Below are 16611 nucleotides of genomic sequence, written 5' to 3'. Positions count from 1 at the left end.
AAAAAAACAACCTCATTTGGGTTTCATGTGTGATTTTATTTTCCTGCTGAGATTGCGAGAGAGCCACTGATTCCCCGCAGCAGTCAGCAGCCGGGATCCCGGGCACCCAGGCAGGGCTCTGGTCCCTGGACTTCCAGGGGAGTCTGGTCCTCCAGGGAAGCTCACCTCGCCTCCATCTCCCGCCTGTGAATGGCTGAGGAGCCAGGAGGGACATTATTTCAGTCTCTGTCATGTCTGAGTTAGTTGATTTTAGAGCATCTGATACTTAGATGTTATACTTTTCCTTTTTTAAAATAAGCTCCCAACTCCACCCCTCACCATACTGCAATTCAGAAGTTCAGAAGCTCTTTGTAGCAGGAGAGCTTAAAACACTCATTTTTTTTCATTCATAACCGCAGGGATCACCGATCACCACTCTACCTTTCTTTGTGGAGTGTTAAAGTCTCCAGTTTTTCTCTCCTTAGGATAACAAGGATTGCCTCTCTCATGTCTCACACAGATGACAAATGCCTTTGCTACCAGAGAATTTCAAAAACTGGGTTAAAGTTCACTTTTGATATTGGGCCAATTCATTGGCTCACACTAGATTTATTGTTGTCTCAATTATATTGACTTGTACAAAATAGGCTAGTAACCTGTTGCTGACCATTACCTATGAGAAATATAATAGAGCAAAACTACCCAATCACCAGGACAGATTCATTTTGGCCATAATCTGGAGTAAATACTAATCTGTTGCTTCAACAACAAAACCCAAAATTCTAGGAAATGCTTGAAATAACTCCTATATGTCATGACATTTAGTTCTCACAAGTCCTTCAGAGATTGGTGCTGTTCTTAATATCCTGTTCCAAATAAGGAATAGAAACAGAAAGAGGTTTGAAAACCTTGCCAGAATCACACCCTAGCACAGTGATGGTGAACCTATGACATGCGTGTCAGAGGTGACACGCGAACTCATTTTTTTGGTTGATTTTCCTTTGTTAAATGGCATTTAAAAATATAAAATAAATATCAAAATATAAATCTTTGTTTTACTATGGTTGCAAAGATCAAAAAATTTCTATATGTGACACGGCACCAGAATTAAGTTAGGGTTTTTCAAAATGCTGACACGCTGAGCTCAAAAGGTTCGCCATCACTGGCCTAGCAAGTGGTGAAACCAGGATCCCAGGTCAGCAGTGTGGCCAAGAGCTCTCTCTGCATCTAACCTTCACTCCGGGCTGCAGTCTGTGTCAGAGATTCTGCCCGCAGACCAAAACCTCAAAATTTCAAGTGAGCTCACAGGACAGGGACTGTTCCTTTGGTCACATATTCACCCTTAGTCTCCTCATTGTACAATGAGAACAGAGTCAATCCCTCTTGTCCCACTTGCGGGAGTTTTTGAGGGAGTTTTGTAAAAATGCTTTGAAATTTACAAAGCATTGTAAGAAATTCAATTGTTCCCCAAACACCCCTAGTGCAAAGAAATATAAAAAGGAATCAATCAATGCTGCTCACAGATTCTGTTCTTCAACTACTCAACGAATGGAGCCTTTTCAAGGAATTTAAACTTAATGAGGGGTCTCTGGTAAAACTGTATCTGTGAGTAGTACTTTGAAGCCTGAGTCTTAGAATCTTCATATTAGAGCGAATCTGAAAGGTCATTTAGTTAAAGTCTTCCTTCTTTCTGATGCCTGGCACACCGCCATAGTAGTCTTGAAATGACAGTCCCCTTTACCATGCCTCTCAGTGACGGGAAGCTCATGACTATCAAGGGAGATAATTGACCACTTCAGACAATTAGAAACTGCTTTCTTATGTTACACTATCTCACTTTTGGTTCTCCACCCTCACACCTTTGCCATTCTAGGCACAGAGAATAAAGAGAAAATTTCCTTTTTGTAAGAATATCATAACTTGCACAAAGAGAGGGGGATTGTACATTTGGCTTCCTCCATACATCATTCCCTAAGAACTGACTTCTAGCTTTAGAATGAGCCACTGAAGTGCTGAATGTTGTACTGTAATAGCTCCTCAAGCACTGGGATGGGGATGTGTCCAACCCATTATGGCTACGTGTCTCGCAAATGGCCCTCAACGTGCAGCCCAGTCATTTGTAGGGGCAGGCAGTCAGAAGTTCAACGCCTCCTGCTTTCCATTTCAATCCCACTCATTATGCATATTTTCTACCACATGTCTGCCTTCAAAGACTAAGAGGCATTTTCTTCATTTCCCAAAGAGCTTTCCCGGAGGACCACAGGGAGACCCATGAACTAATAGACAGATGCATCATGTTAAAAAGGGTGTAAACACTTTCCTTTAATCAGTACCCAGTCGATATTCTCCATCATGAAAAACTAATGAGTTTCTCAACTCCTCTCCTCAGATGTCATTGCAAAATATCTATCGGAGGCATGTCATCTGTATTTAATGAAGGGACAAGCATTGTAATTAAGTTTTAAGCTATCTCTTCAGCATGAGGCTGCCACTAAGTGTGAAATGACTATAATTCATAATTTTAAGACCTTGAATTTATTAGCATCTATTTTCTATTCAAGGTTAGGGGTATGACACTCAGTTGTTCAAGGACTCAAATTCCTCTGTGCTTTGATATTCCAGAGTGAGTGTGCCTGCGCTCAGATGGTAGGCAAGGAAAATTGTCATTAATGAGGCAGGTGGTATTTTTGAAGAAAAAAAAATCAAAAGAACTGAAAACTCATTTCCCTTTGTGAATAGGGTATGGGGATGAAATGTATAATTGGGTGAAAGGGGACTTGGCATTCCTCTAGGAATTATTATGGTGGAGAAAATGAATAGGGGCAGCAGGCTAGAGGCCCCAAGTAAAGCAAAGCTCTGCTCAAGTGTGACTAGTGCACACCCGTGGATAAAAAAAGGAGTCTAAAGTTTTGAGACTGGTTGTAAAAGAAAGATGAATAAATGCTTCCCTTTTGGAAATGACTTAGTATGAATAGAAACAAAAGACATATGATTCATCAGTGCTTAGACAAGAGTATGGCCTCCAGGAGACTTTGACAGCTCTCCTTTACTCTTGTTCCGCCACCCATGTTTTTGGGGAAAATGGACTTTGCAATGATCCATTTAACCTAAACCCCCTTGTGGGCAATGGTAAATGCAGGAGACATCTAGCCAGTGAATCTAAAAGTGAAGTGTAGGGGTTGTGCGTTTGTAGCAGGCAGACCATAATGAGCCGAAGGATATGCCAAAATGGATTTTTTTAGGAAGTAAAGCTCAAGTTGAGAGGTGAAAAAGAAAATAGGATCATTCAGAAAAAGAGCAGAGAAGAATGTTTCAAGAAAAGAGAATAGCAAGGCTCTAAGTGGAGGCTCAAAGGCATTCTAGAGGAAACAAAGAAAAAGTTGAATGGTTGAAACCTACAAGTTGAGGAGAGAGGACTCCCAATTAAATAGCGAACTCCACACATACATCTGCCCCTGCTCCTTCCTGAAGATCTAATGCAGTGACCAAATGAACCAAAAAAGGGCTCAAACCAACAAGGATAAAGAAAAAGAGAAGCAGCAAGAGTAGAAGAAAGATGTTGACAAAGCTTTGGAAATTACAAAGAAAACAGCAACAAAGGAACTTCACTAGCAGATGACAGAAAACTGAACTCTAAGAGCCTGTGGGTTTGGTGAAAATAAAGCCAAAAGCTAATCCAAACTGCAGAATCCTGGCTGGTGCAGGAATGGGAGCCAACAGGCACCTTTGTGGTTGGGAGTGTCTGGAGGGGCTGCAATTAGGAAGACTGGCTGAGGTTTTCATGGGAGATTGTCAGACTCCTAGACATTTCACCACTGTATTTACACAGGTGATCAGGCCACCCTCACCGTGATGAACTAAATATTGTACTCCCATCCCAATTCATATCTTCATATCCTAATCACCAATGTGATGGTATGAGGAAACGGGCCTTTAGAAGGTGATTAGGTCACAAGGGTGGGCCCTCATGAATGGGATTAGTGCCCTTATAAAAGAGACCCTAGACAGCTTCCTTATCCCTTCTACCACATCAGGACATAATAAGAAGATGGGCATCTATGAACCAGGTGTGGGCTCTCACCAGACACTGAATCTGCCGGTGCCTTGGAGTTCCCAGCCTCCAGAGTAGGAGAAATAAATTCCTGTCGTTTATAAGCCACACCGTCTATTATAGCAGCCCAAACAGACTAAGACACACTACGGAAGACTTGAACTCTAGGCTCTGTGATAGGATAGTTGAGAGTAGCAGTGCAATACTGGAAACAGAAAATTAAGTGAAAAACTATATATTGAAGAATGAAACCTCCTAGGCCCCACCTGAACATCTTGGCCACAGAGTTCATCTCAAATAAGGGGTTAGGACTCTTCTCTGGAAAAATTGACCAGCCTGAGAGAAAAAAAGACGTACAAATTCGGACATTTGGGGTCACCAACCTAAAAATCCCAGCCTGATAAGCCTACCTGGAAGCACCCCACCTCAACAAACTCCATTTATGTGAACAAAACTTTCCAACAGATTCTTACTACTCAGCTCTCAAAGATGAATAGACATCCATGAATCACCAACCACTTGAAAAAGTCCCAGTCAAAAAGCCAGAGACCTAAATAATAACAATAATCCTATATAATGAGAGGAATATGTTAATTAGCCATTACACCCTGAGGGGTCATGACCAGATCACAGATCAGCAGGAGGGTGGGCCAGCAAGATACAAGTGGGCTGCAGAGAGCTACAGGAGGGGGCAGGGCAGCAAGCTATGAGGGGGTGGGGAGGGGGAGCTACAGGAGGGGGGGCAGCGGGTGGAGAGCTACAAGAGGGCTGCAGAGAGCAGAAAGCTACAGGATGGGGCAGGGCAGCAAGCAAGTGGGAGGCAGAGAGCTACAGGAGAGGGCAGGGCAACAAGCTATGATGGGGGTGGGGAGCTACAGGAGGGCAGGGCAGTGAGCTAAAGGAGGGCAGGGCAGCAGGCAGAGAGCTACAGGAGAGGGGCAGTGACCTACTGGTGCACGGATTCGTGCACAGGGCTACTAGTAATGATAATAATGATAATAGATAACAAAAGAAACTTGAGCCGAAAACGGTTTGGCTCAGTGGATAGAGCATCGGCCTGCGGACTGAGGGGTCCCAGGTTCGATTCTGGTCAGGGGCGTATGCCTTGGTTGCGGGCACATCCCCAGTGGGAGATGTGCAGGAGGCAGCTGATCGATGTTTCTCTCTCATCGATGTTTCTGACTCTCTATCTCTCTCCCTTCCTCTCTGTGAAAAATCAATAAAATATATTAAAAAGAAAAAAAAAAAAGAAACTTGAAAGTATCAAAAAGTAAAGAAAGGGTAGACCATACATGAAACTAATACAGGATGCTAGAGAAGGGAACCACCATAAAATAAAGAACATTTGGAAATTGAAATCTGAGAGGAGAAATTAAAAATTTAATGGAAGGACTGGAAAGCAGAGAGGAGAGCAGAGGGAGAAACAAAAATAAGAAAAGGTTGGAAGGAGTGGAAAGAGTAATAGGAGATGAGAGGCTGGGGCTACCATGTAGAACCAGATCATCACTTGCAGGTTTCAGGTGAGTGCTTTGTTTGGAAATTTTATCTTCAAGTCAGTGGGAGCCACTGAAGAACAGCAGAAAAAGGAGTGATGGTTGGCCCCACTTGGCCAGGAAATAGGCCAGGTTATTTAGTTCTCTCTGACATCTAATGGTCTCAGTCTCATTTATATTATATTCTAACAAACCATGGAAAATTCTGGATCAATAATAATAATAATAAGAAGAAGATATCCACTGGCTGATTTTAAAAAAGGGATCACTTCTAGTTCTCAACCTATTTCAGGTAAAAACTGTAGTCAGCTTGTTTCCCTAAACTCCCATTACTCTGTGTTTTGAAAAGGTTATAATTGGAATAAAACAAGGCTGGCTTAAAGCCAGGATCATGAAGGGTGTAATTAAGGAAGATTTCTGTCTACACACCCAGCAGGGCCATCCCACTAAGGGGAAAGAATGGGAGATTTAAAAGCAATTGTGTGTTTTTCAAGAATAATACAACAATCTACATCACACATTTTACATAATAAATGGCAGCAGCTGACATTTTAATAAAGATACAAACAATATAAAGTCTCTGTGCTCAGCTTTGAGGCAGAAGGTAACCCCAGCCCAGACATTTCAACAAATATACACACTCACCCACTCTGCTCTGAATGGATGGGAGGTTAGCACTTATTTTTGATGTCACACCTGCCCTGACAACATGAATAAGAAGTGCAATTATTACCACCCCCCCATATGGTTTTATCTTTTGAATAATGTTTTTCCCCACATTTTAGGCCCTTACATTAAACATTTAATCTAAAAGATATAATTTTAATTTTTTAAATAAAAGCCACTTAGATAACAACAAGACTGTGTCACATTGCCTCTTGCAAATTCATATGAAAATGGGTTCGCCCTAAGGGACAATCAGGAACCTCACTGCACATGGCTGATGGCTGAAGGTTTCATAGATACTGTGAAGCAATGGCTTTGAGGAAGGCTTGTGGAATGTTTTGATTATTAAGGTGTTTCCCCCAGTATCTTGCTAGTATAAAGGATTAAAACTCTAGAACCACTTTTGGGAGTATGTTTAAAGCATGTAATCTGAACTATAGTCCCAATCAATGCTGACTCAAGACTTGAAGAGAAATGAACGTCACCAATAGCAGGTGCCTGAGGATGGATGCTGAAAGTGTCCTTTCCTTTTGATTATACTACTCAGTGCTCCTTACAAGACACAGAGAGAAAGGCTCACAGCCTTTGAAGCTTGGCAAAGTCCTACACTTTGTGATTGGCATCCTACCCTGTATTGCAGACTGGCCAATTTATAAACCATGCTCATCCATGAGAGGAAATGGTATTTCTTTATTGTTCTTACCTGACTTTGTTTTTCTCTCAAACTTATCCTATGGATTGTTGGGAAAAAATAAATTTATTCTACTCTGGTATTTTCTCTGTGATTAAAATGTTTCAACTTCCTCATTAGGATAAATGTTCCTCTCTCTCATTAGGATGTCATAATGGATATGGGGAAGGGGATTTCTGTGACTTTGTGGTGACTAACAAGTAAATCAATTCCACAGATGTTGTTCTGACTGGCATCAGGCCAGCAACCCAGGCTCAAGTCCTCAGTGAGTGAGTTCTGGCTAGTTTTCTCTGTGCTCACTCAGCACCCAGTCAGGTCTTAAAGGTGCTGGTGGACACTGAGGTCTGAGCATGTCTCCCACTCCATGTGGACTGTCTGCTGTGGAGCCCTCAGTCCCACTGCAGGGAACCTGCCCAGGAGCATGCCTGTCTGCACCATTCGTTACTCAACACAACACCGCAGAGATGCTTCTACAAACCCCCTTGCCCCAGCCATCCCCCAGGAGTTAAAGGAGATTCAAGTGCTGACCCAGGTCCTCTTTTTCTCTCCAGCCTCATGACAATGCAGGGGTGATGAGACCACCCTGCAAGTTGGCTTCCTGGAGTCCTTTGCTTTTGACTTTCCTATCTAGTGAGTCTCTTCCCTCTGTGACTCAGAGAAGAAAGGTCACTATGGCGATTTATTTCATAATTTGCTTTCCCTACATTTCCCATATTCTTCTTCCCACAATTCACTAGAGACCAATAGTGTTGGGTTTTCAACGTCCTCTTCTTGTCTGCATGGGACTTCCTCTACATCCTAGCCTCATATCATCCCCATCATGCTATCTGCTCTCTATCCTTCCCAGGCTTCTAATGGCAGATTATAATGTAGAGAGAGGAGACGAAAACAGAACACGTAAGATTAATATCTTTAAAATATAATCTTGATCACAATTGTAAAAATAAGAACTTTTGATAAGTAAAGCAAAGGGAAAGATGGAACTAGCTCAAATAGTGAAGGGTAAATATTCTCCATCTATCTACTACTAAGACTCATGGTGAAAAGGGCACCTTAGGGTTCACTTCTGTCTTATTCTCCTTCACTATAAATTACTTGCATACTCATTTATCTACATCCCAAGAATTGAGCACATGCATTGATTCCTAATACAAACCAAAAAATACTTGGTAAACAGCTGCTGCTCTGACATTAAATGGAAAATCAGGTCACCACCCCGTGTAATTGTACGCAGTCTTCTTTTAGAAAGACCCATTGGCTTCTTGCCCTGTGGTGGTTCCTTCCAAGCGTTTAGTTATATTTAGAGGAACAGAGCTGGTTCTATATGTACAGCGGCCTATACAACCTTCTCTCGTTCTTTTCCTTTGCCCTAACACATGTGTGGGAAATAGGATTTCACACTCTTATTGCTTGTTCTTGTAGGATCAGAATCCTACAAGGAAACTTCACAGTTGAAAAGAATGCTTAGAACAGGTAGGCATTCAAAGGTAGCCGCCTCTGTTTTGACAGAAAATACATATGCAGGACCTGTTTCAGATCATGCACAACCTGAGATCAGGGAGTTTTCCATATGTCTTTATACAGACTCCGGAAAGAAAAGCAGTGAACAAGAGAACATTTAAAATAGTCACATCCTAAAATCATGAGTTTATTAAAGTCAGTTTCTAGTCAAAGTGAGTTTTTTAAATTTTATTTCAAGGATAGGAATAGTGCTGGTACATTTTTAAGTATAGTCTTGAATCTGGAGTGACATGACCTTATTTCAGAATTACCCTGAAGAACGGTTGACAAACGCTCTCCCAGATGGGAGGGTAGGTGCAGACCTCGCTAACGCTCATTATTTGTCTGAAGAGAAACAACCCTCTTTTTGTGATTTGCAGCTCAACCCTAGATTATTTACAAACACCTTAAGCCAACTCTGCCAATATGGTAACTATAGTAACTCTGGAAAGAAAAGCAGTAAACCAAAACTCTAGCAGAAAGGAAGCTACCAACCTATTCCCTGAGAGTGGAGATTTTTTAGGAAGAAATGCCAGAGGCCTAAAATCTGCCTTTCATTAACAAACAAGCAAACAAGGACAACAATAAAAATAAGAGAACAAACAAATCCTACCAGCTGCCAAGGTAGGGGTTTGGGGAAACAAAAGTTATCCCAACAGAGAAAGTCTCTAAAACAGATACTGTTTTCTTACGTTTGATTGATTGGATTAAGCAAGGGATGTGTTGGATGTTTAAGTTTTGCTTGCTTATTTTAGAAGACAGTTTATGTATAAATATGCTGTAGTCTTTTAATTCAATTTGTTTCCCATTAGTAAGACCAAGAACATCTGAGTATAGAATATTATTTTTAAAAACCCTTATTAAAAACATTCCAACTTAACTACATTGGGGGATTTAAAGATCCAATAATTCACATCTCAACAAATGACTTTTTTGTTTACATCCTCTTTTTTTAAAAAAATCTTCACCTGAGGATATATTTTTATTAATTTTTAGAAAGAGGAAGGAAAAGGGAGAAACACTGATGTGAGAGAGAAACATAGATCAGTTGCCTCCTCTTTACGCACTCCGACCAGCAATAGAATCCACAACCTAGTTATGTGCCCTCACTGGGAACTAAACCTGTGAGCTTTTGGTGGATGGAACAACACTCCAACCAACTGAACCACCCGGCCAGGTCAATCTCCTTTCTGTGTATTTTTTAATTTATAAGACACTCAGGTACTTGCATCCTTTTAAACAAATCTTATGTAAAATAAGATCTTACAGGACTACAACATTAATTTTTTAGTTTTGATCAATATATCATAGATCTGTAAGATATTAACATTAGAGATTAGTAGTTAAAAGGAGCATGGGAATAATCTGTATGAATTTTGCAATTCTTCTTTAAATATAAATTTATTTTAAAATAAAAATTAAAGCACTATAGCCCTGACTGGTGCGGCTCAGTTGGTTGAGCACTGTTCCATGCACTGAGAGGTCACTGGTTCCATTCTTGGTTAGGTCACATGCCCGGGTTTTTGGCTCAATTCTCAGAAGGGGGCATGCAGAAGGCAGCCAACATCTATCTGTCTGTCTGTCTATCTATCTATCTATCTATCTATCTATCTACCTAGTAAAATACTATAAAGGGATTAGCTGTTTGGAGCTAGATGTGACCTGGCTTTTTACAGAGAGCAGGGCTCTCAGATTAGCTCAAGGCCACATTGTGAGTTTGCAATAGGTCCCTGACTCACAACTCAGTGCTCTTTCCCCTCCATCATGCTGCCACCCAGGAGTCCAGGAGTCACTGCTTCTGCTTCATCTAGACAGTTCACTCCGTGCCACCTGCTGGTACAAGTGCAGGGACGTCCCTTAGATGACTCTACTTTCCTAGGCCCAGAAGACACACCAGCCTGCATGTGCTGGGTCAGTAAAACTGATCCAAATGTAAAGCCAGAGGCCAGGAGGCTCAGTCACCAAGTTCATTACCTGCCTAGTCAATAGCCAAGGTCAAGTCCAATCAATAGCAAAGAGTACAATGTGGCACCATTAGATGATAAATGTGAAACTGATCTAATCAATCCACCACATTTCATCATCCTTTCAATTGGTCAGAGATTCTCCCAAAATGTGCCATCAGGAAAAAAGTTCCAGAAGGATGAAGGGGCTAAATGATCACATTCTAAGCTCCTCACTCCGTTCAGGTTATCAAGCATCAGCATGATTTGAACAGGTACAAACAAAACACCAGTTTTAAAATTGCATAGTAAAATCATTATATGCTTCCTATCAGACAATTTTATTTCTATCCCCCATGGAATATGCCTATAATTTTAGAATAAGCAACTACCTGAAGTCCTTATTTTGTTGTACCAACTTAGAAATTTCGTTGTGACTGCGGAGGTTTAACCTAAGGTGAGTTCCAGGGTTTCTCGTAGGCTGCATATCAAGGACTAGAAGTGTGTCAACAGCACTCTGTGAGCAAATACTCGATTCCATGTCCTTCAGGGTCTGATCTCTAAAGTGGGCTGAGTTGTCTTTATGTTTGGTGTGGGCTGGGTTTGTTTTTAACTACAGAACATTTATTTTTCTGTTTAAAGCAAAGTGAGCCTAAATCCAGCAACTCTTACATTTCTCAAGTCTTCCATGTAATGGAGAGCTTGTTCCATTGAAACAAGTTTGTATTATATAGAGAGTGCAGCTTCTTTTAGACAACACTTATCTTTGGGCTGATCAGCACTAATTACTGACTAGTTCTGTAAAATAATAATAATAATAATAATAATAATAGTAATAATAGCCCTGCTCCTAAGGAAGATGTGAAAATAAAGTGACCTGGGCCACCCCTTAGCTTGTCTGGAAAGGGCTTTTATATCACAGACCTGAGGATTCACTATACTCAGAGAACGAGTTCTCTCCTAAAACACAGGCCCCCTTGGGTGGATTTGCTTAGAAGATTCCAGTTTTTGTGTCTAATAGGAAGCATAGGCTCCAGATACTCAGGTGACTTCTGGCATCTGGAAGCCCCAATGACAACCATTATTCCAGTAAAATATAAAACCTTGCAGTGTGGTGTGTAATCTTATAAATACAGCCCACTCTAGGTGGGGTGTTGCTAGGGAAAGGTTCTCACTCCCCACCTATTATCCTCTTCCCTTGGCCCAATTTATGTCCCTATATTCACAAAGACGGACAGGCTTTGCAAGAAGGCTGCGGGTTTTGTAATGAGGTGATATAGTCTCTACTGACTGGGAACATGTTTCTGTTTAAGGAAACAAGCTCCAACCTGGCCACGGCTGTTTTCAGAAAAGCACAGGTCGTGGGGCTGACTGCACTGTGAAACAGCAGATTACATAATACAAGTACAGCTGCTCACGGCTGATGCCTTCCCGAAGTAGTTATTCCATGCTAGCTATGATGATCCACGATTGCTTTTAGTTAAAAGAACTACGGGAAATGAAGACAGCCAGGATTCACCGACTCCTTCATGGCTACAAGTACACAGTAAAAATTAAAGTTATATTTGTGTCATTATACCATGTTTTATGTGTTTCTTTTGGAAAGTTGGGGATGGTGGCTAGGTGGCAGGAATGGTTTTTAAGCCACCTCTCTATTTCTGTTTGTTTATCTAGCTGCCTGTCTGTACGCCTATTGTTCTTTTTGGTTTTCCATAATTGGTGGTAAGAACACAACATTGTAGAATCCTTTCCTGCTAAAGGCAGCCCCCATATACACACCCAAAGACGAACACCAACCAGTACACGGAATACCCACGGAGGTAGTTCTACCACCATATCATTAGGGAAAATAAAAATCTGCATTGCATTTAGAGCTCAGTTTCTCAGAGATATCACTCTACTTTGGGCTGATCAGCACCGATTACTGAAGAGTTCTCTAACTGGGTAGGTTTTTGGTACCACAAAATACAGCAAGCAACACACACTGCAACAATAAATCCTAAACCTCACAATGACAGGGCGGACAACCGCTTCCTTCAAACCCTCAACTTTAGGTCCTCAGAGAATATTTTCCCCTGGTTGCAGTTTCTTCTCGTCCTTTCTAACCGCTCCGGTTTACATATTCATGCTGTGATGCTGTTACATTACACGGATTCAAAATGGATCATCAGCCCATGGCACAGAGAAAGGAAACAGACGCTAAATCGATGAATGCAAAGTCAGAAGCTTACCTTAGTTCCTTGAAGGGGTCTGCCCTGACGTTAGGTGTTTCTATTGATTTAGGGAACACGGTGCCCTCTGCTCCTGTAAACAACAGAAAAAAGCAAACAGAAGTTGGAGACTGCTGGATGTGTTACCTGGGGGCACAACCAGCTAAATGCAGTGAATCCTTAACACAACTCAATACACACATATTTTTTTTTTTGCCACTGGCTTTCGGCCTCCATAATAGGAGAGCATTAAATCAACTCATGCAAACAGCCTTTGAAGAAACAAGGAAGCTCTTTTGAAAGTGTTCCTGCTGAGATCAGAGTGAGGCCATGAGGCAAATTCCATGTCAGCTTAAAAAAAAAAATTAAAAAAGATGCCTAGAATTGGCACAGTCTGACTCTGGTCCCTCATAAACTATTCATAGTCACCCAAGTGGAAATGTTTGGGAAAACAGCAGCTGAAGCCCTCAGAGTGCAGCCAGGGCACAGACCACAGAACATAATGCCTACGCGGTGGCAGGGATGCTACGTGGTGGAAGGCACTGTAAGAATGTGAGATATTTGCCTAATGACAATTTGACAGAAGTTTTTCAGTAAATAAAGTTCTACACTATTATTATCTGGAGAAGTTAAACACAACACTATAGGGGATCATTTGAAGTTCAGCACTTTTACACTTGGAGTATTAACATTGATCCCCAACCCAGTCTAGACATTTAGCTGTTGACTTTGCTATAAGCCTTTATCTTCACAACTTGTCAATGCCAGCTGAACCTTTCTAGCCATAAAGATTGTGATTATCTGATTCGTCTGCTCCCAGAGTGTCTTTAAATCATTTAAGTCTCAGTTTATCACAGACAATTGCAGAGGATATTAGTTTTTCAATTAAACTTAGCTAGGCAATATCCTGTACTTTGAGGCAAAGGTGTTTATTTTTATACATTTGGTATAGTTCTTTGATGCTGTAAGAAGGGGCAGAATAATATCTTGCGTTCACACGTGAATTTCTAGAATCCTCCTGCAATTGTTAAAGTATCTAAAAATCCTCCATTAACTGCTGTCATTCCAAATCCAGATTTTATCCTGGCATACTGAGGAGCCAAGGGAGAAGAACTGATTTCTTTACTTTTGTAGCAACTATGGAAATATTTCATCTTTCTGATATGAGTAAAAGACTATTGTAAGTAAAATCAGAAAATAATAACTCGAATTAACATTATATATAGTCACTCAAAGAATACCCTGGTGAACAATAACTATTATTCTAAGCAAATATTTTGTGTGAGGTAAGGACTATAAATATCTATTATCATGGACAAGAGGCCTGGTACACAAATTCGTGCACAGGTGGGGTCCTTTGGCCTGGCCAGCGATCAGGGCCGATCAGGCTAGCTGGCTGGGGGGAAGGGACCATGGGAGGTTGGCTGTGGGAGCGCACTGACCACCAGGGGGCAGCTCCTGCATTGAGCGTCTGCCTCCTGGTGGTCAATGTGCATCATAGCGACTGGTCTACCGGTGGGTAGTTCATTAGGTCGCTTAAACTTTTATATATATAGATGTGGAATCTGAGACTCAGAGAAGTTAGGAATTTTTCCTAAGGTCACACAGCAAAGAGGGAGAGCCAGGACTTGAACGGAGCTATTTCAGCTCTGGAACAGATGACCTTGACTGCTATGACACACTGTCTTTTTCAGCAGATTAAGTCACTCTCTACTTGCTCATCTTTTTATGAGATAGACAAATACCAATGCTTATATCCTCAAGTAATACTTGCTACTTTCCCCTGTCACCCCTCTTCTAAAAAAAGTTTCTATGTACACTGAGATGAGTTACTAATACTTTTCAAAAAAACCATTTCTTTTCAAGTACTATCACAGGTTTTTGATTTTCACACTGCTTTTCATTTTCCCAGAAGCATCCATCAGCATCAATTCCCCCATCCTACCCTCTCTACCTATTCTTGGATAATAAATTATTCTCCATTTTATTATTTCAAAAAGGTTTCTATTAAAGCCATACCTACTTATTCCTTCTTTGACACAATATAATTTACTAGCAAGAAATGTTCATAAACAGTTTGAGTGAAAAATCCATAAAGCCATTTCAGCTTTATTTTAAGTTCCATTTAATGTCCCTCAAAAATGATTTCATCAATGTGTTTCCATTAGCTAGTTCTCTGCCCAATAACTTAATTCCTCACAATCCATCAGGAACTTATAAAGCTTGTGACAGGATCTATCCAAAGTGTTTTGAATCAGCTCCATGGCTCTGTTTCCCCTAGTAGCACAGGTAGGGGCAAACTCTTCAAAAAATCTCAAATGCACTTCATTGTCATAGTAACAAAAGAGCCAGCTTCTCCTCTCTGGAAAGTGTACTCAGTGTGAAGCTCAATTTGGTCATGCTTTCCCTCTAAGTGTCCTGGGATGTCAGGAGACTTAACATCCAGTTCTCTCTGTGATGCTGGGCAAGTCAGATAAACTCTCTGGCCCTTGATTTTCCTGTTTCCTATAAAATGAGGGTTGGGATGAGAAGTGTTAGAGCTAAATTGTTTTCTCTTCCAATCTAAAATGTCATAAAGTCACAATCTAATCAAAACATGATTGTCTTTAGCCATTTCCATTCCTTACCAGGAAAACAGAGCAATCCTGGAATATCAAAGGAAATCACTAAAGATGTTCCCAGTGCTTATGGAAGAAAAAAACAAAAGAAAACAGATTTTTGTCCACTTCGAACTGCATTTAACTGATAGAAATAATCACCAGAAAATAAACCTTATAAGAGATGAAATCGTAGAAAGCAAAATCTATTATAGATGAAACTAACTATAAAGACAACAACAAAAATTGATAATAACTCTTTAAAACTCAAAAAAATGACTTGGAGAAATTCAATTTTATAAAAAATAGTAAACACTAAAGTGCTTAAGACTAAATAGCTATGAACTAAATACTGAAAGAAAACATTTATATCTGCATAATTTGGTAAGGAAAATTGGATTTGACAGAAATTGGACACAACAGAAAAAAATTTCAATGACTGAAATTATCAGTAAACTTGGAAATAGAAAAGTTTATGATGGATCAAACCTTTGTTATACATGCAGAAGAAATTGTTTTACACACAATAATTTTAAGGAAAACTTCTAAAAAGTTCAGAAATGGTTTCAAGTGTACTGTTTAGAAAATTGATTAAGGAATTAAACTAGCTTAATGGAGTTTGCTCTGGTAAATTCTTTCTTGAGGAACATTCATTAATATTGGCATAATTATGATTAATGCTTCTGTATTAACTAACGCAGACTAAAAATCATTTTTGGGTTTAAATGGTGGGACCAAAATGCTCAACAGGTTTAAAATGCAGAGTTAAAATATCTGATGACCAATGTTTGAAGTCAAGGTGTATTAAGTTATCTACTTCATGTTGCTTGGGTAGATATAACCTGAATGACAACCCTTAATAACAACCATATTTTACTTGATAAGATAAGAATACATTTCCCTACCAATATTAAATTATAAGCAGAGAAAAGACGTCAATCTAAAAATTGGAGATAAGAAAATGGAAAAGGGAAAGATTTGATTTTCTGAAATATCAGAGAACTGAGAAATCAAAAACCTGATCTTTAGTGCTGATTTTGTATAAGCTCATTATGCAACTTTTCTCAATTTGCCTTCTAGTCTTATTTCTCCACTTATTATACAAAGTGGGGGTGGGGTTTAGAAACTATAAGGCCTCCAGGCCTGCTCTTTTACAATGTTCCAAATTATATGGTTGGATGAACCCAAAGGACCAGGAGAAGGGCATGGTGGATTGATATACCCAACATTCAATTTATTTAAGAAATATTAATCCAGCAGGGGGCTCTAGAGGTGAGCCATAGGGATACGGAGCTCATAATCTAGTACAGTGTAGTATACTCTGGCAGTGTACAACAAATTTAAATAATGAGTAATCCTATATAATAAAAGGCTAATATGCAAATCAACCAAATGGCAGAACAACCAGTCGCCATGACATGCACTGACCACCAGAGGGCAGATGCTCAATGTAGGAGCTGCCCCCTGGTGGTCAGTGCTGG

The 16611-nt window shown here is 40.3% G+C and overlaps 1 protein-coding gene across 2 annotated transcripts in view; it reads right to left on the bottom strand.

Moving 5' to 3' along the window:
* Window positions 1–16611, bottom strand: part of SGCD (sarcoglycan delta) — a gene marked incomplete at its 5' end in the record, with an annotated part of 735784 nt that overhangs the window by 53462 nt on the left and 665711 nt on the right. For both annotated transcript variants that reach the window (XM_081092161.1, XM_081092162.1), the window contains one exon: window positions 12555–12627. In XM_081092161.1, coding sequence (XP_080948287.1) covers window positions 12555–12627 — 73 coding nt within the window. The remainder of the gene's footprint in view (window positions 1–12554; window positions 12628–16611) is intronic.

This window comes from Myotis nattereri (assembly GCF_964212035.1).
Source record: "Myotis nattereri genome assembly, chromosome: 5".
Classification (NCBI taxonomy): domain Eukaryota; kingdom Metazoa; phylum Chordata; class Mammalia; order Chiroptera; family Vespertilionidae; genus Myotis; species Myotis nattereri.
Note: the sequence above shows the minus strand (reverse complement) of the source record. Positions and strands in the feature narration are given on the sequence as shown.